The 24,724-nt window shown below is 40.3% G+C and overlaps 1 protein-coding gene, 1 long non-coding RNA gene and 1 other non-coding gene across 3 annotated transcripts; all 3 read left to right on the top strand.

Moving 5' to 3' along the window:
* The first annotated feature begins 3,798 nt into the window (after nucleotides 1-3,798).
* On the top strand, nucleotides 3,799-8,963 carry LOC111097217. The gene is made up of 3 exons (XR_005362862.1): nucleotides 3,799-3,888; nucleotides 7,712-7,792; nucleotides 8,719-8,963. It is a non-coding gene; the product is annotated as an uncharacterized LOC111097217 (long non-coding RNA).
* A 3,178-nt stretch (nucleotides 8,964-12,141) lies between these two features.
* On the top strand, nucleotides 12,142-12,248 carry LOC119873165. Its single transcript, XR_005363946.1, has one exon. It is a non-coding gene; the product is annotated as a U6 spliceosomal RNA (small nuclear RNA).
* Nucleotides 12,249-23,510: 11,262 nt separating this feature from the next.
* On the top strand, nucleotides 23,511-24,521 carry LOC490690 (L-lactate dehydrogenase A chain-like). The gene has a single exon (XM_038544034.1). It carries the CDS (start codon nucleotides 23,529-23,531, stop codon nucleotides 24,519-24,521), a length of 993 nt encoding a protein of 330 aa, XP_038399962.1. The 5' UTR covers nucleotides 23,511-23,528.
* Nucleotides 24,522-24,724: the final 203 nt, after the last annotated feature.

Genomic DNA, 24,724 nt, shown 5'->3' with positions numbered 1-24,724 from the left:
ATTCAAAATATCACCTGGCAGTGGTCTTTCTCAGGAAGTTGATGGAGGAAGTGGCCAGGGTGGGAGGGGTAGATTTACAAGATCTAGAATAGTCTCAGCAGTTTCCCATGTAAGTAGGGGGGCTATGATCTCATAGGAACTGTAACTGGTCCACTATCCATTAGTCTAGATCATTGATTTCCAGTAGAAATATAATATGAGAAATAAGATTTAAATTTTCTAGGGGGTACATTTTAAAAAGTATTAAAAAATGGGTGAAATTATTTTAATAATATGGTTTATCCATTTATTTTTAAATTTTTAATAATATAGTTTATTTAAACTTGTATACCCAAAGCATTATCATTTCAACATTAATCAATAAATAACAAATGAGTTATTTTACACGTTTTTCATGTCAAGTCTTCACAACTTGGTGTGCATTTCACATTTACAGCACATCTCAATATAGACTAGCCACATTTCAAGTGTTCCATAGCCACTTGTAGTCAGTAGCTACTATATTGGACAGCATGTCTTAGGAAACATTATGTTAAAAAAAATTAAATTAAATTAAATTTTAAAAAAGGAAACATGTTTTAGCTGACTGACATAATGTGAAGCATGGCAAAATAGTCTTTGAGGGACTAGGATGTGACAGGCAGATAATAATAGAAAAGTCTGAAAAATGGTATGCCGAGATAAGGTTCCAAATATGGAGGCCTGGAAATGGAGATGGATTCAGATTGGTGGTGCCAACTGCTGAGACAGAGCTTCTAGGGAAAGAGAGTCATTCCTCCCAGCCAAGGAAAATACTTCCTTTCATACCATGGATGCCATCCAATTCCTGTATCTTCTCAGGAACATTTTTCCACCATTTTTCTCTCTTCTGTATTTTCAGCCTCATCCTCTTTTTGGCACCCACATCTCTCCTGTTCCTTGTTCATTAACCAACTCTTTCCCAGCTGCTGTCTCCTCCTGTAGACCCACTCGATTTCAACTGGGAATCATCCTTTTCTTCTCATTTTGCCAAATTCCACTGACAACAGACTGTTGCCTGCTATCAATAATTTCAGAAATAATAAGGTGATGTAGGCCAATTGCAGCTCAAGGAAGAAAAAAAAAACAATTGGACATCAGACATCGCTACGTAAACATTATTTTTTAAAATTCGTCTACTCTCCCAGTTCCAGAAAATTTCCCTTTGGTCCTACCAACTCTCTTCTGGATGTCACTTGAATTGCTCCATCCATCTTTCTACCCAGTTATCTGAGGACTGCTTTTCAATTCATGTGAAGCACCATAGATCTCTCCCACCATTCCAAATGAGGTTTTGTCTTGACTTTGCATATATAAGAATTCATTTTTGGCTCAGCTAAGCAAGGAATTATTTGCTTTATGACTTCATCATGAAAAAATATAAAGAACTGGAGAAAGCTTTGAAACTACAGTTGTTCTCTAATATAATCCAGGATCAAATTCTTAGGCACAGATATTACCCACAGAGATCCCAGGGGTGTGGGCTGTTTCCTTCTTATATAATATCTTACAAACTTTAGAAGTTATTGTAATTATGTTTGCTCAGCTGTTCCCACAGCTTCCAAAGGCGCTCCACTGCTGGCAAGCTAAAGGGAAGCTTTTCTCTGGTTTCCATAGCACTTCTGGTTAAGCTTAGATTCTGCTTCTAAGTGCTTATACAGCTTTCATATCCCTAGATAGGTTGATTTTCCAAAGTTACCGTCTTCTCTGTTGAAGACTGTCAGCCTTAAAATTCCATCATCCTTTGGTCAAGGGCTGTTGGAGGTCTGCCCTGATATCTCCCCATCCCTAACATGGGTAAGGCATATGTTAAAGAGGTCTCAGAGATGACATACACCCACATCTTACTTCACTGATGAGAAATTGAGGCCTATGGAGACAGTTAGTTGATGATAGATCCAGAGCTAAGCCCAGAATTCCTAGCCTTGATTTCATTATTATTTTCACTCTATAAAATAGATGAGTGGGAGTAGAGTCAAGGAGGCAGGAGACATACTTAAGGGCTGCAAAATAGCACAGTTCTGGGTGAGAAGGGCAGAAAATCCAGAGGACTTTGAAAAGCCACTGGGTTAAGAGTTGCCAGACAGATTCCTGCTATGGAAATGACAGAGTGCCACCAGGAGTCTGATAACTTATCTTCAGTGTGTCCCAAGAGCAACATCTCCAGGCCACCATTAGTTCCCCAGGGCCAGACATAACTCCTGGGCAAAGAGGGTGATTCTGAAGGAGGAGCTATCTCCCCAAACAGATCTGTGGCTTCAGAGATGCAGAAATCAATGAAGCAAAGGAGCCAGGACTGAAATAGGACATTCTTCCAGGTAAGCAGGAGAGGAAATGAGCAGCCATAAAGGGGCAAGATTTGAACTAAGGCAGGGCTGAGTGTGGGAGCCTAAGACCCTGAAAAAATAGGGCCAAACATGCCAAATGCTGTATGAATCAGAGGTAGAGGCAGTGGAAGATTGGAAAAGGTTATTTATCCAATTTGTTGTGATGGGAGTATAGCGAGATTGTGAGGGAAACAGTGAGGGGCTTGTGAGGGGGTTGGGGGTATCAAGAATTTATTACTTGAAGAAGCCGGTTGCAACATTATTCATAATATCCAAGACACAGAGTGTCCATTGACAGATGAATTGTTGAAGAACATACAGTATATAAAATAGAATATTATTTAGAACTAAAAGGAGGAAATCTTGCTGTTTGTGACAACATGGGTGGACCTTCAGGGCATTACACTGAGTGAAATAAGTCAAACAGAGAAAGACAAATACCATATGATCTCACTTATATGTGGAATCTTAAAAAAAAAAAAAGGCAAAACAAACCCCAACAAAAAAGCTCATAAATATAGAGAACAGATTGGTGGTTTCCAGAGGCAGGAGGCTGGGGTTGACAAAATGGGTAAAAGGGACCAAAAGTTACAACTTCCAATTATAAGATAAATAAGTCCTAGAGACATAATGTATAGCATGATGACTACAGTTACAATTCTGTATTGTATACTTGAAGGTGGCTAAGAGGGTAGATCCTAAAAGTTCTCATTATAAGAAAACAAAATTGAAACTGTGTGTGGTGATGATGTTACCTAGACTCACTGTAGTGATCATTTGGTAACAGACACAAATAAGGGATCATTATGTTGTACACTTGAAATTAACGTAATGTTACATGTTAATTACATCTCAATTGAAAAAAAACCAGCCTACTATAGACATCTAGGAAGGTTTAATAGATATTCTTAGTGTTTACCAATATCAGTTCAATATATGGTTTTGAGACTTACATGACATAAGGGTTGGGGAAGCTTCTCCCTTCAAGGAAGGAGTTTGGAGAAAATCTACCTTTGCTCCTCAAAAGCTGCAGAAAATCTGGGAGAGAGTGGGTGATCTTTGGTAGCCCTAATTAAAATTTCAGGCCAACCTACCTTTTGGCAGAAGATAGACAACTGCCCTTTTATTTCCATAAGGGAATGAATGAATGAGTACTTGGAATAACATTTCTGAAAGGTTACCAGCTCCTGATGTAAATCTCATAAGGAACAGTCAATGACTGAATGCCCAGAGTTGGAGCGGAAGAGGTGTGGGAGAATTAAGGGCTCGTCCGTCTCTCGGCTCTTGCAAGGCCCCATAAATGAAATGAGGTGAATTGAACTTCCCACTGGCAGTGGCCTCTGAATTCCCTACCTTGGAATTCCATGAGGAATGTGCTTTTGTTTCTCTCACAGTGTACTAATTGTGTCTTAAAGTGTGTGGAGAGAGGCATGGGAATGTTGCCTATGAAAACATTCTGCTGCAATTTGAGCTTTCAATTCAACAGATGGAAACTAAAAGAAACTAGATGGCTCTGTTAACAGGGGACATTTTCAGATGTTTGGTATGTGCTGTCTTTTGCTGCCCATTCCAATAAGGCCAAACAATGGGTACAAGAAGAACTGTGGTCTTTTGAGTGAAGATGTATGTCTATTTTTCTCTTAGGCAGAGCAAATGGAACCAGGAAGAGCTGGGCTACTTACCTGATGGTCAAAGGACAACTGTTTGACAGTTGGGGCAGTGGTAGTAGGAGATGGAGCCAGATCAGCCATAAAGTAGGCTGTAAAATTGCCAGGAGGTCTTTAGTTTTCCATTTTATGTCCCTCTGGTGGTGCAGTATGGATTCAAAGCCTGCTTTGACATGAGCTGTGCCTTGTACAATTTCCTGGATATCCCAGATGCTGGTTTCCTTGGTGATATCCTGACCCTACTCTTATCTCCAGATGGTCAGGGAGTGTATTGAATGTATAGAGTGTATAGAGTCTCAGGCTCTGGGGGCAGATAGACCTGAGTTCTAATTCCAAAAGAGCCTTGGGAGGAATCCCAGACCCCACCCCTAGACCTGATGAACCAGAATCTGCGGGAGCAGAGCCTACACCATCAATAAACTTTCCAGATTTCTTAGGCATCCTAAAATATGAGACCACTATCTAAGTGTTTCTCCTTTTCCCATCCTCTTCTATCCGAGTTCTTGACATCAGTTTCTTGCAGTGAATTCTTAATTTAAGCTCTTAGAGCAAGTGTTTTTTGTTTTCTTGTTTTTAACCTAGGGAACTGGACTCTTTGGAGAGAAGAATTCAAAGGTCTTAGATCTTGGATAAGAAAAAAATTACTTTTTTTCCATAACCTCAATCTGAAATTAGGCATTTCTTTCCATTACAAGCATAAGCAACACACTCCAGCAGCAATTGCTAAGTGCCTCTGACTTGACTCTCACCATGGGAGTTGCAGATATTTTCAGAGCACACTATGGTGGTTGCAGAGAGTTTAAAGATCATAAACTCTCATCAGGACTTTGACACGATGGTAGCTATGGATTAATAAAAAGGTACATATATTGTACCATAATTTTAAAAATTATTTTAATAACTATATTTCAATATCATTGGTTTCCCTTGTCATCTGTCTTAAAACATGCATTCAAAAATATTTTTCTGAGAAGGGGTCCATAAACTTCCTCCAAGTGTCATAAGGGCCAGAGCACAAAGAACTTAAGAATCCTTGTGCTAGACATATTTAATGTAATCCCTATCAAAATACCATGGACTTTCTTCAGAGAGTTGGGACAAATCATCTTAAGATTTGTGTGGAATCAGAAAAGACCCCGAATAGCCAGGGGAATATTAAAAAAGAAAACCAGAGCCAGGGGCATCACAATGCCAGATTTCAGGTTGTACTACAAAGCTGTGGTCATCAAGACAGTGTGGTACTGGAACAAAAACAGACACATAGATCAATGGAACAGAATAGAAAACCCAGAAATGGGCCCTCAACTCTATGGTCAACTAATACTTGACAAAGCAGGAAATACTATCCACTGGAAAAAAGACAGTTTCTTTAATAAATGGTGCTGGGAAAATTGGACATCCATGTGCAGAAGAATTAAACTGGACCATTCTCTTACACCATACACAAAGATAAACTCAAATGGATGAAAGATCTAAATGTGAGACAAGATTCCATCAAAATCCTAGAGGAGAACACAGGCAACACCCTTTTTGAACTTGGCCACAGCAACTTCTTGCAAGATACATCTATGAAGGCAAGGGAAACAAAAGCAAAAATGAATTATTGGGACTTCATCAAGATAAAAAGCTTCTGCACAGCACAAGAAACAGTCAACAAAACTAAAAGACAACCCACAGAATGGGAGAAGATATTTGCAAATGACATATCAGATAAAGGGCTAGTTTCCAAGATGTATAAAGAACTTATTAAACTCAACAGCAAAGAAACAAACAATCCAATCATGAAATGGGCAAAAGACCTGAACAGAAATTTCACAGAGGAAGACATAGACATGACCAACAAGCACATGAGAAAATGCTCCACATCACTGGCCATCAGGGAAATATAAATCAAAACCACAATGAGATACCACCTCACACCAGTGAGAATGGTGAAAACTAACAGGAAACAACAAATGTTGGAGAGGATGTGGAGAAAGGGGAACCCTCTTGCACTGTTGGTGGGAATGTGAACCGGTACAGCCACTCTGGAAAACTGTGTGGAGGTTCCTCAAAGAGTTAAAAATAGACCTGCCCTACGACCCAGCAATTGCACTGTTGGGGATTTACCCCAAAGATACAGATGCAATGAAACGCCGGGACACCTGCACCCCAGTGTTTATAGCAGCAATGTCCACAATAGCCAAACTATTGGAAGTGGAAGGAGCCTCGGTGTCCATCAACAGATGAATGGATAAAGAAGCTGTGGTCTATGTATACAATGGCATATTACTCAGCCATTAGAAATGACAAATACCCACCATTTGCTTCATCGTGGTTGGAACTGGAGGGTATTATGCTGAGTGAAGTAAGTCAATCGGAGAAGGACAAACAGTATATGGTCTCATTCATTTGGGGAATATAAAAAATAGTGAAAGGGAATAAAGGGGAAAGGAGAGAAAATGAGTGGGAAATATCAGAGAGGGAGACAGAACATGAGAAACTCCTAACTCTGGGAAACGAACAAGGGGTGGTGGAAAGGGAGGTGGGCGGGGGGATGGGGGTGACTGGGTGACAGGCACTGAGGGGGCACTTGACGGGATGAGCACTGGGTGATATGCTATATGTTGGCAAATTGAACTCCAATAAAAATTAAAAAAAAAAAAAAAGAATCCTTGTGCTAGACAGTATCCAACTCACGGTAGCTAGCTCCTGCTTGTCTGGCCGTCCTCCTCCCTAACTGAAATAAACCACTAATGCATAGAATTTCTAGTGGCATGAGGGAGATAATCGGAGATGGGAATGGCCATGAGAGTAGGAGCTTTCTATCGAATTTCACTTACAGCTTCCTGCCCTGACCAGCTCTAGAAGGGTTGCAGGGGCAAAGAACACCACTGGCACATTTCCTTAAGCTAGACAGGACTCCCCGCCTCTCATGTTTGGCCCTGCAGGAGTACCCATCCGGCATCTCCTGGAGCACCCTTGGCTATGGAGAAACTCCTCCATGAAAACAAAGAAGGAAGACCAGATGTTCGGATATCCCTGTCATAGATCCACGCGACTACTGAGGGGTTCAGTACATGCAGATACCCCATCCTACTCAGGTCCTCTATCCCCAGGACAGCCAGGTGCAAACACAATTGATTAGCCTGATAATGACAACAACACCAGCAGCAGCTTATTGTGTGTCAGGCACCACACCAAATGCTTTGTAAATATTGCCTCATTTAAGTCTTGGACCATTCAACAATGTACATGATATCAGTGCCCTTTTACAGTCATAGGAGGTGAAATGAAAAAAATAGTTCACCGCTACTTACGTCATCTTTAAGTGATAATAACATAATATCTGCTCTGCTCAGTAACTGCGGGATGCTGGAGACCATTGTGTAAAGAACTATGTGCACTATGTTGCAGATGGTAGATTATGCGTGTGGTCAGGTGCAGGTGTTGTGCTGGTTAGGTGTGCAAGCCTTCACATGGGAATCCTGGGGTTAGAATTCTGACTCCACCCCCTTGGGCAATGACTTTTCTGTGCCTCTGTCCTCATCTGAATCAAGGAGATAACAGTGCCTTCCTCAGTGGGAAGTGGGGAGGATGAAAGGAGATCATCTGTATAAAGCATTCAGCACTTTATGCTACAAAGCACAGCACTTGTAGGCAGTAAGTTCAACATATGTTAGTCATCATTACCATAATTCATACTTACATATTTCTTAGAAAGACATCAGGAAGTTGATTATCTCCAAGATCTCTGGAGAACACCAGAGAACAAAGAGATCTCTCCCATCTGGAGATAAGGTAAAACATTCCGGGCATAATTAATTCAAACTGACTTTAGTGTGCGACTCTTGTGTTTGCCTATACAGCATATGCCCACTTCCTCTGGTAAAACCACCCAGCTTTGCTTTAGGAAACGGCCCTTCTCCATTCTATGGGGTTCTGACTTGGTGCTTCCTCACCTCTGGCCCCAGGGACTCATTTCTGTTTCCCTCTGGATTTGCTGACTTTGTGGGATGAGCAGCTGGACTGTTGAGTCCTCTTACCCACGCTATGGAGAGAGTCTGCTCAAGGCATGGAGAGCAAGACAGAGCTCTGAGATCATTTGAACCTCTGGATTCATATGTGGCTGAAACTAGACACATATCAGACTTATGATTGACTAGTTCTCTCTTCTGCTTAACCTGTTTGAATTCAGTTTCCTTTTTTAAAAATTTTTATTTATATATTCATGATAGAGAGAGAGAGAGGGGCAGAGGGAGAACCAGGTTCCATGCAGGGAGCTTGACACGGGACTCGATCCAGGATCTCCAGGATCACGCACTGGGCTGAAGGCGGGGCTAAACCGCTGAGCCACCCGGGCTGCCCTTGAATTCAGTTTCCATCTTTGTAATTGAAAGAGGCTCCAGATCTACCTATAAATGCTATTTGAGCACTTATAAGTGCTTATCCCTAAGTTCTGGGTATACTCCAGTTTCATATTTTATTACAGAAAATTTTATCTGCTCACTGCCTACTACTACTACTATTTCTACTACTACTACTACTACTACTACTAATTCCTATGCTTGATCTCTCTGCCAGCCTGACAACAATTATTAGGTTAAGTAATGTGTTCAAAGACTAAGGGGTGCAGGTGGGATTTAAACTAAAGTTTGTCTGATTGTAAATCTGTGAGTTTTCTTTTTTTTTTTTTTTTTTAATTTTTTTTTATTTATTTATGATAGTTACAGAGAGAGAGAGAGGCAGAGACACAGGCAGAGGGAGAAGCAGGCTCCATGCACCGGGAGCCCGACGTGGGATTCGATCCCGGGTCTCCAGGATCGCGCCCTGGGCCAAAGGCAGGCGCCAAACCGCTGCGCCACCCAGGGATCCCGTGAGTTTTCTACTATACCAAGCCTCCTCTTCACATTGAGCTAAGAATGTTTTCCACCTGAATGCATCTTAGACATGATGATGGAAGTCTGTGAATAAACAGGTTAATTTAACAAAATTCACTTTAAATGTCTTCTTTAAGTCCAATCCTTTTTGAGAATTGTAATTGGAAGTGGTGCTTTATCTTACATCATTCAAGTCCATCCTGCTAATCACCACAAAGTCCTTGTTTCCAAGAGAAAAATATGAAATTAGTGCATATTTTACAGTGACTTCTATACAAGGTAAACTAGGAGGGAATGGGGCTGGGAGTGTCCTCTGCCAGCAAGTAGCTGGAACTCCTGTGGGGAAAATCCACCTACAATGAACTAAATCTCTTGCAGGCCAGTTAGCTATATGCCACCATCAGTACAAATCATGGGCACTAGCCACAGAGAAAGGAGTATTAGTGGGATTGGGTACCTCAGGGAGGGAGGATTTCAAGGAGAGGGAGCTGTTGAGCTATGTCTTCAAGCATGAGAGGAATTCCTCAGAAGTATGTGTGCTCAAGTGATCTAAGAGTTCCCAAAGTGGGATCAGAGAGCACTCTAAGTTTTCACTGTGGGACTCCCATCTTCAAACACTGTGCTGGGAGCAGGAATACAAGAGGGATGTCAACAGTCCTAGCCTCACCATGCTGAGGGCATGCAGAATAAAGCCGTGAGTATGAAACTAGGGGTAAGTGTGGGGTGCAGTGGGAACTTGTGGCAGTGGCCCTGTCTCAAGCGGTCAGGACATCTCAGATGGCATCTGATGGGTGAATGCAGAGAGTGCCACAGGGGGACACTCTTCAGAGACTGTGGAGCAGTGGAAACCAGCCTGGAAAACTAGTGATAACATGACTTGACTCATTGGGGGAATAACAAGCTGTTTGCTAGAATATTTCCAGGTGGGCTGGAGCCAGGAGAGGCAGTGGAAAAATATGCATAGGAAGGATTTGGGATGACCTCAATCCTTCCCCTGCCTTTGACATTAGTATAAATGTGAAGAATTACCCTTCTGTGAAATGGGTTAGAGGCTTGGACAAAGGACTACAGTTGGCTCCCACTTCTTATTTGCTCCCTTCTCTCTCAGCTCAGCCTGGCAGAGTTCTGAATTTCCATCTCTACCTTTGTAATTTGTTACTCATGGTTTCCAGCTTACCTTCAGCTTTGCACCCTAGTTCCTTACCTATGAATAACCCTGCTTCATGGGCTCCTGGAGACCAGAGCCACATGGCTTCCCTCCAGCTCAACCCTTCCCCGCAGTGTGTTGTGTCTTCCCTTCTCTCTCTCTTTTTTCTCCATCTTCTCTAGGCTATGTACAACAACTCCCCTCAGCCCAGAGTGCTTTAGCTCTCACTTCAGCACAAGTAGCTTGGCAAGAGGGGAAGAGAGAGGGAAGTGGGTAGAGTAAAACCCAAAGGCTCTTCTGCTTTCTCTGCCTGTGGCCCCAGCCCCAGGTCCCCTTCTTCTCCCCATCCCTCATTTCACTTTCGGTCCCCAATTAGGTGCTAGCTTCAATGATACATGGACCCGTCTGGTAACCCTAATCTTCAGATTTCTCTCAAACATCCACATCTGGCAATTCACCATAAAGTGTGAAGAGGGCAGGTTTTAGAACATCTGTGCAGATTTTGTTTTTCTTCAGGAGATCTCAGTGAAAACAAATGAGGCACAGAAGACAGCTTTTTAAATCCTGGGTCAGCCTCCCCTTTATTACTACATAGGAAGCCACTTAGAATCCTGCTTTTTCTCCCTTTAACTTGTTTTGGGCATAGAAAAAGTAAGAGGAAAAACTCGAGGATTATAGTTAGTTCCTCAATGGAAAGGTAGCAAAGGTTTTCACAGATAAAGGTAGCCAAGACCTGTGGTACCGTCCCCTGAGAGTAACTAGACCAATTATTTTCACCAGAGTCCCTATCCTCAGCCTTTATCATGATGACAATTTATTCTCCTGGGTTTTAGTCACTAAAGTATCAAACACACTTGGATCTAGAAGAGAATGAGGGAAGTATGGCTATAAAATACTGACGTTGCCACATCAAAGAGGAATCCATTTTCCTTTGTCTTACATAGAACAGTCCTGAAGGGGTAACCAACTATTGTATTGATGGTTGACCACAAGGGGGCAGAAGAAGATAAAAGTTCTCTTCAGAAAGTTCCTTGTAAACATTGGAGTATTGGCCTCCCCAGTTCTTTTCCAGCCTTTTCTCTATGTATGGTCTGTTTCAGAAGTTTTAGAGAAAATTACAGTGCAAACTTTGAGGCAGGAAGGTTGAGCAATGATTCTCAAAATATGATTCCCAGATCAAACTTGGGAAGCACTGAGACCCTTTCAGGAAGCCTTTGAGGTCAAAGTATTTTCATACCAATATCAAGACATTATTTGCCTCTTTTGCTGCATTGATATCTGCACCAACAGTGCAAAAACGATGATGGTCAAAAATGCTGTCACCTTAACATGACTCAAGATACTGGCATCAAGCTATTAGTAATCAGTGTATTCTTCACCATCACATATTTGCAAAAAGGGGAGAGGGCCAATTTTACCTAAGAATGGCCTTAAGCAGTGAAATTATTAATTGTATCAAATGTTGACCCTTAAATTCATATCCTTTTAATCTTCAGTGTGACAAAATGGGAATACACATAAGGTAGTCTTGTTGCATGTCAAAGTAGAATGATCATCTTGAAGAAAAACACCCGTGCAGCCTAAAAAAGAGTCCCTTTTTTATTCAACACCATTTTTACTTAAAAAAAAAAAAAGAAAAAAAAAAGGTCTGGCAAACAAATTATGGTTTTTCAAACTTCAGTGTTTGGCAGATATTTTATCAAAAATAAAGTGAACTTACTCGTTTAAGGAAAATAACTAACAGTATCTGTGCCAGTATTTGTGATAAAATTTGAGCTTTCAAGTGAAAATTAGAAATCCAGAAAACTTGTATCTACCCCAGTGAACTTCACAGGTTCTCCATATTTGAAGACTCTTCTGATTATTTTGATGATGGTGGTGACATTAATGAATTTGATATTTTTTTAATATTGTGCAACTAAATGTGTCAAAACCTTGGAGATCTGTATAACTCAGTGAACCACTTGAAGGTCTATTCAAAGTGCAAAATAGCTCAATGGATTTTGGTAAACAGAGTACAAAAAGTTCATTTATATGGCTTCAGATTCTATCCTGTTACTAATGTTTAAGAAACTATCATTTGGTAGTTAGGTGTAGTATAAAAGATCAAGAGTCATAGGCCAGTGCTCACTTCGGCAGTACATATACTAAAATTGGAACAATACAGAGAAGATTAGCATGGCCCCTGCACAAGGATGACATGCAAATTCGTGAAGTGTTCCATAATTAAAATAAAAAAGAGAGAGTCATAGGCCGGCTGCCAAGCCGGTTCAGTCAGAACAGGTGACTCTTGATCTTGGGATTGTGAGTTCAAGTCCCAATGCTGGGTGTAGAGATTACTAAATAAATAAATAAACTTTAAAAAAAGGGAATAAAAAGCCACAAGCAAATCTGAGAAGCTGTTGAAATACCTCTCCCTTTTCCAACTACTTATCTGGATGAGGTTGGATTTTTTTTTCACATGCTTCAACTTGAACAATAGAGCACAAACAGACTGAATGTAGAAGCAGATATATGAGACTCTGATAACCAACAACCACTAACTCATGTTTTGAATAGACATTCAAGGAATAGGATATCTTGATTTGTTCCCTGTCATTTAGTTATAGCAGATAAACTTGGCTTCCTTCTTTGTTTACAAACTCTCTTCTTTAGAAAACAAAGGTCTTGGTCAAGATAATTTTACTTGTCTATCTAGCCTTTACTATCAACAGTATGATCATATCACCTTACACTGTAAATATTTTGTAGTTTAGAAATACCATACAGTTTATTCAAAGACCCTAAGGAAAGTGTGGTCAAGATGGGATTTACCTTTAGTCATCTAGTAACTAGCAGAAGCCTAACTAAAATCCTGGCTTTATGATTCAAGGTTGTTTCCTCCCTCATTACACTGCTTACTTTGGAAAGTAGTTCTCCACAGCAGTTTGTCACAGGAGGGTGGGGAGAAAAGAAAGAGGCCAGTCAATTCTGCATTTGAGAAAGCTCAACACAGACAGGCAGGACTGAAGAGAGTGGGACTCTTGGGTGAGGTGGGTGTCAGAGTCAAACTACATGCAAACAATTCTGATTCTTTATTCAAGTGACTTGGAATTGTGGGACTACGGAGAAAATCCTATTTGCTTCATAATCAAAGGTAGTGCTCTTCTTTGTCCAACCCTCCAGAGGGCACTAGAGCTTTTAATCTCTGCCAAGTAAGGGAAATACCCTGATACTGGTCATGGGGTACTTGGATTCCTTTTATTTCTTATTTCTATTTTTTTAAATCTGTTAAAGAATTTTATTCTTAAGTAATCTCTACATCCACTATGGAGCTCAAACTCACAACCTTGAGATCAAGAGCCTCATGTTCTACCAACTAAGCCAGCCAGGTGTCCCTGGGCTGCCAGATACATTACTGTATCTTCACTCTATCCATTTGTTATAGCTTTGTTTCAAGCTTAAACAGAAAAGCAGAGTAAAATCAAGGGAGGGAAGCTATGTGTATGATGATTTCTTCAAAAGCTGAGAGTAGGTTATATTGTCATGCCATCAGTGTCTCTTCCATTTTTTCTCCCTAAAGGCTTGGCAACTTTAACAATATTTACATTTATATGGCTCCTCTGAGTTTTCAAAGTATTTTTGTAGCATTTGTCCATTGAGCCTCAGGCTTACCTCTATGAGGAAAGTAGGCTATGGGGCCTCTGGTGAGCAGAATTGTTTAAAGGTGATAGAAAAGAGTACTCTAGACTGCCTGCACTTCGAGCTGGTAGGATGGAGAAGAACTACCCCAGTGCAGCCCCACCCCCTTCCAGATCCAGTATCATCACAGCAAAGGAATTGGCCTCACACCAAGGAACCAGTGTTTCTGAGTCAGTTAATTTAGGGCACAACTTGAGAATGTGCATTTTAATAAAATTCCTAGTAGATATTTCTGACTGGGGACTACACTTTGAGAATCTCTGCTTTAACTCATACCATATACATTTGCAGAATTGTCTACAACTTTGTTGCAGGGTGTATGGCATCCATGCCCATGATGGAAGCCACCTTTTATGAATGGCCCTTTTTACAGCTGAGGCAGAGAGTAGAGATTAAGTGATTGGTCAATGGTCACATTGATAGAGATTTGGTATAGTCTGAAGTAGCAAGGTCTTCTGATTTCTAGTCAAGGGTAGTTTCTAAGGCCATCAGTTTTTTGCAACTTTCTTTAATAATAGACAGCGATGGTTGGCGATTGTTATAGAGCATTCAATAATTATATGTTTAGTTGAACTTTTAGCTGAGCTTGATCTAAGGAAACAGGAAAAGAGAAAGAATCCTTCCTATTTTTATTCCTGACACATTGTGGGAAATAGAAGTATCCTTCATTATACTTGAGAACATCAAGTATAGAAACATATAAAATACTTAATTTCAGCTCTTCAGAATGATATGTCTATACTAAATGCTGTTGGGTTCTCAAAGATAGTGGATTTCTTTTTTATTTTTTTAAAATATTTTATTCATTTATTCATGAGAGAGAGGCAGAGACACAGGCAGAGGGAGAAGCAGACTCCCTGTGGGGAGCCTGATGCAGGACTCCATCCCAGGACCCTGGGATCACAACCTGAGCCAAAGGCAGATGCTGAACCCCTGAGCTACCCAGACACCCCAAGATAGTGGATTTCAACACAGTTTAATAAAAAAATATTTTTGATGTTCACTGTGAGAAATATTTCTGCTGGGGCTGTAAATAAGATCTAGTCTTTAACTTAAAGGAATGTATAGTTTAGTGGGAAAAAGCAGAATGTTCATAATTGACTCCAGTGTTACACCAGATGGAATGTGGTATCTACTAAAATGGAGCTTTGAACTGTACAGAGCAGGAGATAGAGGGAAGAGGTTTCACTTAGCAGCATTAATGAAAGTTTTGTGGAGGATGTGTCATCTGAACTGAGCCTCTAAAAGGTAAGAGGATCTTGTCTGGTAAAGATAAAGAGGAAGAATCTTCTGGACAGAGAAAACTGCATGGAAAGAGATGTAGCTAAACCCAGAGCTTGCTTGAGGAGTAGCTTCTTTTCCATGTGCTCTGGGAAGAGCACGCTCATGCACTATGAGATACCACTGAAATGTCAGTGGGAACAGTCAGAATGATGGAACAGTTCTGGGCCGAGAGATATGTGATCAGAGGCTAGGTGGCCATGGCAGGTAGCAGTATGGAGGACAGATGGAAGGGACAAGAAGAGACCGGCAAGGAGGTGGACACCAGTAAGGAGGATACTTCAGAAGTTGACACAGTTGACATGAGTGAGAAAATGAATTTTGAGTCTTTTGTGGTAAACTTGGTTTTGAACCTGATTTCAACTTACTACCTCTGTTGTCTTAGGCAAAATACCACTCTCTTTGGACTTCAGTTTTACTATTTCTGAAAAGAGAGGGTAGATGCTGGCTAAAGTCTATGTACTGCAAACTTTCTGTGATTCTGGGAATCCTACTTGTCCTCTGTTGCAAATAGAATTTTGGATGATCTTGGTCACTTTTTAATCCTTCAATTTTGCTAATATGATTGTGCCTCCATTTGGGATCACAAAGTTGAAATAAAATACAATTGAAGGTCCCATTGATCTAGCCATAGTTTGGGGTAGAAGTGTGAAGATGAAATTTTATTCAAACCTGCCTTATTTAGAACTTATTTCAATAATACCAACTTTTCAAGTAGGATTGATTTGCAACAGAGAAAATGTTGTCTTGCTGAGTTTACAAATTCATGGGACAGGAAGCATGATTTCAACTCTGAAAATGTGGTAGGTTACTTAGGTTACTTCTTATAAACACAAGGGTTTGCATCAGGGGTAGAGGCCAGATTTCATGACTCTGACTGGAAATATTAGGGAACAGATGAATCATATAATACATCACTTCAACCGGAAAGTGAATGTATCCTACTGTTAAGAGTTTATCTCAAAATGCTTTGTGAAATCTAAGGGAGCTGGAGGAACCCTAGCTCAAGGTGTGGGATGTCATGGTCTATCTAGCATAGACTCCAGCCAGAAGACCAAATGTGTGGCCTTTTGTTCTCTCCTGGGGGATGGGAAGGATATGGAAAACAATGCTCTGGCCATGGAGAAGATTCAAGGGAATAAAAATGAATCATCGCTGGCCGCCAGGAAACACTAGGAGTTCTCTAAATGGAATGAAGTCCTCCTGTACCTTGGGTGGGAGGAAAGAGATTGAGGGGAAACAACAGCTGAGGGGGAGACGGAAGCTGGAGAGAGGGACACTGCAGCAGGCCTGTGACTCCCAACCAGCACCACAGAGGAACAAACCCAAAGGCTGTGAGCTTATGCTGGTTTCCTGTGGTGTTCCTTAGGGAGGTTCCTTGGGGTTTTTTTGTTTTTTTGTTTTTTTTTTGACTGCCTTTGGTGATTTCCTAATCAGCTGCCCCAGTCCCCAACCTCCACCCTATGCAATGTCATCTGCATAAAAATGTGGAGAATGTGACCAACTATTCACGCATGTCGGGAAGGGCTCTGTGAATTATGAGGCTGCACGTGTGGCCTGCTATACAAAGGGTCTCCAACCAGCAGGCTGGGAACACAAATTGCTGCCCTAGGCAAAGGAGGCCCAAGGGTCAAGGGACATCTGGAGCTGAGTCCAGGCCCTGAACTGGGACTTTGGAAGAATTTCAGGCACATCCTGCTCCTTACTGGACCCTGAGGCATGGGATTTGGGCTGGATTTGTTCATGATTCTTGTGTTTAATTAATTAATGACTTAATCACTTTTTAAGCATCCTTATATTTCTCCATTAATTTCAGTTTTCTTTAGTGTTTCTAAATAATGTCTTTTTTTAAACTTTTGTTAATGTCATTTTCAAACATACAAGAAAAAGAATAGTATATATTGAAACTGTACCACCTGGCTTCAATATTTATCAATATTGTGCCAAATTTGTTTTACTTATATCTCCTCCACTTTTTAAATCTAGAGTATATGGTATTAAAGCAAATACCAAATCTCATATCATTTCAATTATAAAAATTTCAGAATGCTAGCAGATAAGGACTTTCATTAAGTAAGGCCTAGACCCAAAGTGGGCCTTGAACTCATGACCTGAGATCAAGAGTTACATGCTCTACCAACTGAGCCAGCCAGGCACCCCAGATAAGGACTCTTTTTTTGTAACATAATAATACTATCATATATCATATGTAAAAAAATTAGTGATTTTAAAATATCATACAAATATATGTCTTATTATACCACAGAACCCAAAAAAGATCCACACATAATACATATTGGTTCCTCTCTTTTTAAATTGCCATTTATTTGTGGGAGAAATTGGGTCATAAGTTTCTTTTTTTTTTTTTTTTTAAGATTTTATTTATTTATTCATGAGAGACAGAGAGAGAGAGAGGGGCAGAGACACAGGCAGAGGGAGAAGCAGGCTCCATGCAGGAAGCCCGCCCAACATGGGACTGGATCCCGAGTCTCCAGGATCAGGCCCTGGGCCGAAGGTGGCGCTAAACTGCTGAACCACCCAGGCTGCCTGGGTCTTAAGTTTCTATAGAATTTCCCACATCCTAGATTTGGCTCATTGCATCCTTGTGATATTTTTCCCATGATTCCTACTTCCTTTTCATTAGGAAATGTTATTTAGAGACTACCATCTGGGCTTGAAGGATAGTCTTTGCCACTGCATTGTCATTGTTTTATGAATTTTTAAGGGCAAATAGTGAGAAAATATTTATTTTTGAAAATAAGAAAAACTGAGTTCCTATTAATATTTTCAATTTAAGTTCATGGTTGCAGGGTTTTTGCTTACTTGATTTAAAAAAATAAAAGATTTTATTTATTTCTTTGACAGAGAGAGCATGAGCAGGAGAAGCAGCAGGCAGAGAGAGAGAGAGAGAAGCAGGCTCCCCACAGAGCAGATAGCCCAATGTGAGGGATGGGATTATGACCTGAACTGAAGGCAGATGCTTAACCAACTGAGCCACAAGGGACCCCTTAATTTACTTGATTTTGTATTTGTATCTTATTTCTCCTTTCCTGAAAAACTTGATTTTTATAATATTAACATAATTACTAATTAGTTGTAATTCACAACACATTTAACATAGGTTAAAATTTTCTTGCAGTAATTCTGTGGAAGCAGTATTGTCTCTTATGTTTCTGAAGATAGCAATTGTAGTTCCTTTTTACAATAATGTTTTCTTGTATTCCCCTTATTGTTTTGTTTTTACTACCTAGATTTTCATAAGTATTTGATGAACTATTGGCTATTGACTAAAAAATGAGAGATAGTAAAACATCAGTATTACTAATAACAGTAAGATTACTAAAGAGTATAAAACAAAGAAATTAAGTAAAAATCCCATAATCTTCCATTTGAATAGGAAATCAATATGAACTTATCTTTTTTCTTAAAATAAATAAAAAATGCACACTTCATTGCTCTGTCCCTGAAAAGTCTGAGAAGCAATGCTAATTCAGTAATAATATGCATGACCAGCATTCAGATTCTGGTCTCTAAATACCATTCCCCACTAAGAGAAATCAGAACTTCCCAGTAAGAGAAATCAGAAACCATTCCCCACTATGAGAAACCAGAACTCTTTTGGAAAAGTGCCTGATTTCAAGACTAGGGCAGAAAATTAACAAGTAAGTCTGGGACATCATTTTATGTCAAGGAAGAAATAAAGAAGCCTTTCAAAACAAATGGAATCATATCAAAAGGACACAAAAGCCACCTTTGAGGCTCCCATTTGCCAAAGATGGGACCATTTGAGCAAGACAAAGAATCAGATATATAAAAATTCCTGAGTTTATGATGGTTTTCAAAAATATTTCATTGGTCATCTTTGAAGGTTGCTAAGGCACAGTAACATTGAAAAGGAAAGTATGAAATATCCTTCCTTTCCTGTATGTACTGTATTTCAGGGTAACCAAATTGTTGATGTGGTAAAGATCTTCGTAGACCTATAATTCTGACCAGTGAATGAAGAAAAAATGATAGGATTCAAAAAGCATCGTTTTGCACCCCTTTATGATCTAGGCAACAATTAGTGTTTGCTAAAACAATTAGGTTAAAAGTCAATGAAGACCTCCATAATGGAAATGTTTTCCTTAACCCATTGATCCATCTTGGTATCATTAAAACAACTGGTCTGTATAATGATGTCCTATGGTTGGAAAAACACACCACCACTTATGGAGTATATTCTTGCTTAAAAAAAAAAAAAATCAAACCTGAATCTTATCAACTCAGTAGGTTTAGTGGTCAGTTTACAGAAAACAAGAGGAAGAACATTTAAACAAGATCATTAATATGTAATAAATGAAATCCTGAATGAGATATCCTATAAGTCAGATGAGCTACTTTCTCCACAAAATAATGGCATAAAAAAATAGAGGCATGCATTGTTAGAGAATACAAGATACTTGTGAGATATAACAACCAAAGCCAATGTATGGACATTGTTTGGATCCTACTTTGAACAAACTCACTATAAAATACATCTTTGAGATAATTGGGGAAATGTGAATATAGGCTTAGTATTCAATTATATAAAGGAATTATTTTAAGTTGTACTATCATAATGGCATAAGTGCTATTTTTAAAAGTTTTGTTCAGCAAAAGATAGATGTATATTGAAGCATTTCTAGATGGGTTTAAAAACTGGGTAATAGATACATGTGAGTTCATTATACTGTTCTTTCTACTTCTAAGTTCAAAATTTTCTATCAATTAGGTTTTTAAAAAATAAAGGAAAAAACTCTTGGCGAATATTGAATCAAAGTTATCTCTAAATAAACATAGTCTTAAAAAACAATAGAAAAAACAATCTTGGTTAACATAGAACGTGGACAAAAAAAGAAAATAGGTATTTCCAAAAGAATATCTAAATGAACAAAACACGATGATAAACTAACCATCTCCTCTACGTCTACCTTACTTGATTTCTATGTCGTCACTACCAATGTTCTAGATATCAATCACCTCTCTTCCATGTGATTCTGGTAATGCACAAATTCTATTTTTTCTGGCTCTTTTTTCCGAGAACTATCTCCCTTCTGTCTGTATTTGTCATGCCACCTAATCTGTGCCATGATGCAATTTTCCCATGATTAATGCAATTTATAGGACTTTATTTGTCTTCCATGGTTCTGTGTTAGATTTATTTTTCCTGTAGTCACCAAAGGAGGCCACCCAATTGCAAAAGTAAATCCTGTTTGGATCATAGTAGAGACTGAGGCACAGCTCATTCCTTCTAAGCTATATTAGTTCTTCTCCAGTGTTGAGTCTTGACTTTGTCACTTCTTTCTTCCCTGACACTAAATTTGGTGCCCATGTGTCTCCCAAACCTATTACCTGCCACTTACTTACTAGAGTGACTCGAAGCAGAAATGAATTTTTCAATTTCTGGTTTTTCACAACCCAGCGAACTAGCCTGACGGAAGAGTAAGAACTCTCCCAGGACAGACTTCTCCTTCTTTTCAGAGGCAAGTGCTCATGGGGGGGGGGAACAAATGAGCCTTGTGCTCTGCCCTTAAGGTCAATGGATTGAATGTGGCCTTGTGTGTGTCGTGAATGTACAGTACATGACATCATGCATATTCAGTGGGCTTTTCCAACCGACAGAGTCCCACTCATGACCAAAATTCTTTTTTTACAAAGGCTCTCCTCTGACTTTGGAGGTTATTTTACTCTCCTGGTGCTTTTATCTTTTTTTTTTTTTTTTTTCCTGTCATGGCCATGATTCTTCTTTCTTCTGACTTGCTCTTTTTTCCCTACCCTCTCCTCAATTCTGTTCTCCTTTTTCTGTCCTTTTCTTTTATTTCTTTCCTCCTCCCATATTCCTTGCTATCTGCTTCCTGCTTTTTCCTTCTTCTCCTGGTTTCTCTTTTCATTCTTCATGTGTAAAACTATTAGAAACACCTGACCTCGACTGTCAGTTTTATGTGGGTCAACTGAAACCTTCTTTATCACTTCCACCCACATTCCAATCCTGCATCTCCAACAGACTAATTGATATTTATATTTGGATATCCTTGTTATTAATTCCAAAATAAAACTTATCATCTCCCTAAGAGATTCTCCCTCACATTTTCTTTGACTTTGTGACATTTCCAGGCTCCTAGCCACCCAGACTTGAGCCTCAGACTCATCTCTTATTCTTTCCTTCACCAGTCCATTGGGACAAGGAGCACATTTTATTATCTCAGTCTTTGAAACACATCCTCACCCATCCCTCCTCACCGTTTCTACCAATATCATGGTGATCTGGGCCCATTGGTTGTGCTGAATGATAATAATGACTCCTCTAAACCCATTTCCCCTCTATTTGTTTTGCCCCTTGGGTTCCCTGGGCCCACTCTCACCCTAGATGATCATTCACTCAAACACTGCTTGGTTCATTCCAAATCTAAAATATTATGTGAATATCTACCCTTCTCTGTAGGAACCCAACATCCTCAGGCTGGCATTTGAAACTTTTTGTAATTATTTCTACCTGACGTTCCCAACCTTCTCTCTCTCCAGCACAGCTTCCTCCTGACTGTGTATACACTCTTCATTTCCTGTCCAAATCTTTCCTTATACTCTCATTCTCATTTCAGATGACATGCTGCTTCTTCTCCACTGATCTGTGAGCTTTCCATCCTCCAAGTCCCTGTGAAAACCCTCTTCCTTCAGAAGGGATTTATGGATGAAATAACTAGATGCCCAGTTTTGCTTTAAAATAATCTAGTGGATAGTGGACAAGTATGTATGTGGGGGGGAGGGGTAATAAATGAAATGACCTGGACAGAGGTTGCCATGTTAGATATACAGAGGTTCATTAACCTATTCTCTGAACTTTTGTATATGTTTGAATCTTCCATTACAGAAAGTTTAAAAATAAAATAGAATCTAGGAGTATGGCCATGAAACATAGCATCCTTTTTTTTTTTTTTTAAGATTTTATTTATTTATTCATGAGAGACAGAGAGAGGGCGGGGGTGGGGGGCAGAGGGAGAAGCAGGCTCCATGCAGGAAGCCTGATATGGGACTCAATCCCAGGACTCTGGGACCACACCCTGAGCCAAGGCAGATGCTCAACCTCTGAGCCACCTAGGCATCCCAAAACATGGTGTCCTATACAGGCAGGACTCATCAACAGTTGGAGAGGATTCCAGCAGAATGTCAAATTGGTCTCAGGGAGGGTTGGTAGAGAAGAGGAGGATGGTGATCATGTAACCAGCCTATAAAATTAGATTCTACAAGATTTGTGTCTGCTCTGTTACTGGCTGTACCCAGCCAATAGAATGTTCCTGGCCCTCCATATTATTTGTGGAATTAACTTATTGATTAAATAGATTATCTATAAGTCAAGGTAGGTCTGAGAACAGCCTGCAAATCCATTCTGTCAAAGAAGAAAATGGCCATGTTTCTCTTGGGACCTAAATATGTTCACAGTGTACTGCAAAAGCATAAATAAAAGCACCAAACAGCTCATTTATTCAAAAGGTTGTCATTGTGTGCTTACCATGCTTCATGTGTGAATAAAATAGAGAACAAAGAAGTCTCTGCCTTCTGGGGCTTATATAGTAGAGGAGGTACAGACAAAAAAATACATGGTCTGGAGAGATCAATGCAGAATAAGGTGTATAGTGTCACAGGAAAACAGAAGAGGCACCACAAACTCTGGAGGCCCAGGAAGGTTCCCCAAAGCTGAAAGCTGAAGGATAAATAAGTGTTTGCCTTATGAAAACAGAAGGAAAGACTGTTTCAAGCAGAGAAAGCAGCTTGGAGAAGAGAGGAACAAATGAAAGAAGTTTACTGAGGGTGGGTCCTAGAACAAAGCAGGTCAGGCAGACTGGTTGTCAAGGGTCAAGTCAAGAGATAAGATTGGACAAGAACAGAGGAGCCAGATCCTGCAAGGTACTGTAGGGTAATTTATAGAATGTGAACTCAATATAAAAAGCTAAGAGAAGACCTTGAAAAGTTCTCGAGCATCCAGAGTGACGTAGTACTCAGATTTTGCATTTTTGGAAGTCCCATCTGGCTAAAGTGCAGAGAATGGATTGGAGGGTGATAGCTACAAAGCTGTGCAATCCTTTTTTTTTTTTTTTTTTTTTTTTGAGAGAGAGACTGTGAGCTGGGACAGGGATGTTTGGGGAGGTAGGGATGGAGGGAGAGGGAGAGAGAATCAAATCTTAAGTAGGCTCCATGCCCAGCACGCATGGGGGTGTGGCACTCGATCTCACAACCCTGAGATCATGACCTGAGCTGAAAAACCAAGAGTCAAACACTTAGCTGACTAAGTGACTCAGCCACCCAGGTGCTTCACTAGAGAGAGGTGACGGTGACCTTGCTAATGGATGGATGGGGTGGGGCATGGGGGTGGGCAATACAGACATTTCAGGGTGGAGGATAGGGAAGCCGTTCTTCAAAATAGGAAATAAGGAGGAGCCACAGCCGCCAAGTCCCGACCCCGACCTGACCCCGCACACGGCCACCTGCTGCCTACCACGCACTCCTGATTCCTTTTGGTTCTAAGTCCAAAATGGCAACTCTCAAGGATCAGCTGATTCAGAATCTTCTTAAGGAAGACAATATCTCCCAGAATAAGATTACAGTCATTGGGGTTGGTGCTATTGGCATGACTTGTGCCATCAGTATCTTAATGAAGGACTTGGCAGATGAACTCGCTCTTGTTGATGTCATGGAAGACAAATTGAAGGAAGAGACGATGGATCTCCAGCACAGCAGCCTTTTCTTTAGAACACCAAAAATTGTCTCTGGCAAAGACTATAATGTGACTGCAAACTCCAAGCTGGCTATTATCACGGCTGGGGCATGTCAGCAAGAGGGAGAAAGTCGTCTTAATTTGATCCAGCGTAACCTGAACATCTTTAAGTTCATCATTCCTAATATTGTCAAATACAGCCCAAACTGCAAGTTGCTTGTTGTTTCCAATCCAGTGAATATCTTTACCTATGTGGCTTGGAAGATAACTGGCTTTCCCAAAAACTGCATTATTGGAAGTGATTGCAATCTGGATTCAGCCCGGTTCCGTTACCTAATAGGGGAAAGGTTGGGAGTTCACCCATTAAGCTGTCATAGGTGGGTCCTTGGAGAGCATGGAGACTCCAGTGTGCCTGTATGGAGTGGAGCAAATGTTGCTGGTGTCTCTCTGAAGAATCTGCACCCTGACTTAGGCACTGATGCAGATAAGGAACAGTGGAAAGAGGTTTACAAACAGGTGGTTGACAGTGCCTATGAGGTGATCAAACTGAAAGGCTACACTTCCTGGGCCATTGGACTGTCTGTGGCAGATTTGGCAGAAAGTATAACGAAGAATTTTAGGTGGGTGCATCCAATTTCCACCATGATTAAGGGTCTCTATGGAATAAAAGATGATGTCTTCCTTAGTGTTCCTTGCATCTTGGGGCAGAATGGAATCTCCGATGTGAGAGTGACTCTGACTCCTGAGGAAGAGGCCCATTTGAAGAATGCAGATACACTTTGGGGGATCCAAAAGGAACTGCAGTTTTAAAATTTTCTAATGTACCACGTCACTATCTAGACTACGACAAGATTTTAGTTGGAGGTTGTGTATGTTGTCCTTATTATTTGACCTGTTACTCAAGTAGTAATATTAAAATGGGCTAAGAAAAACATCAGTTTCCTAAAGTTACAAATGGGAATGGTTCACAAAACCCTGCAGCTATATCCTGATGCTGGATGATACCTGTCTTG

This window comes from Canis lupus, chromosome 8 (genome assembly GCF_011100685.1).
Source record: "Canis lupus familiaris isolate Mischka breed German Shepherd chromosome 8, alternate assembly UU_Cfam_GSD_1.0, whole genome shotgun sequence".
Lineage (NCBI taxonomy): Eukaryota > Metazoa > Chordata > Mammalia > Carnivora > Canidae > Canis > Canis lupus.
The sequence above is the reverse complement of the archived record's forward strand: the minus strand, read 5'-3'. Positions and strand labels throughout refer to the sequence as shown.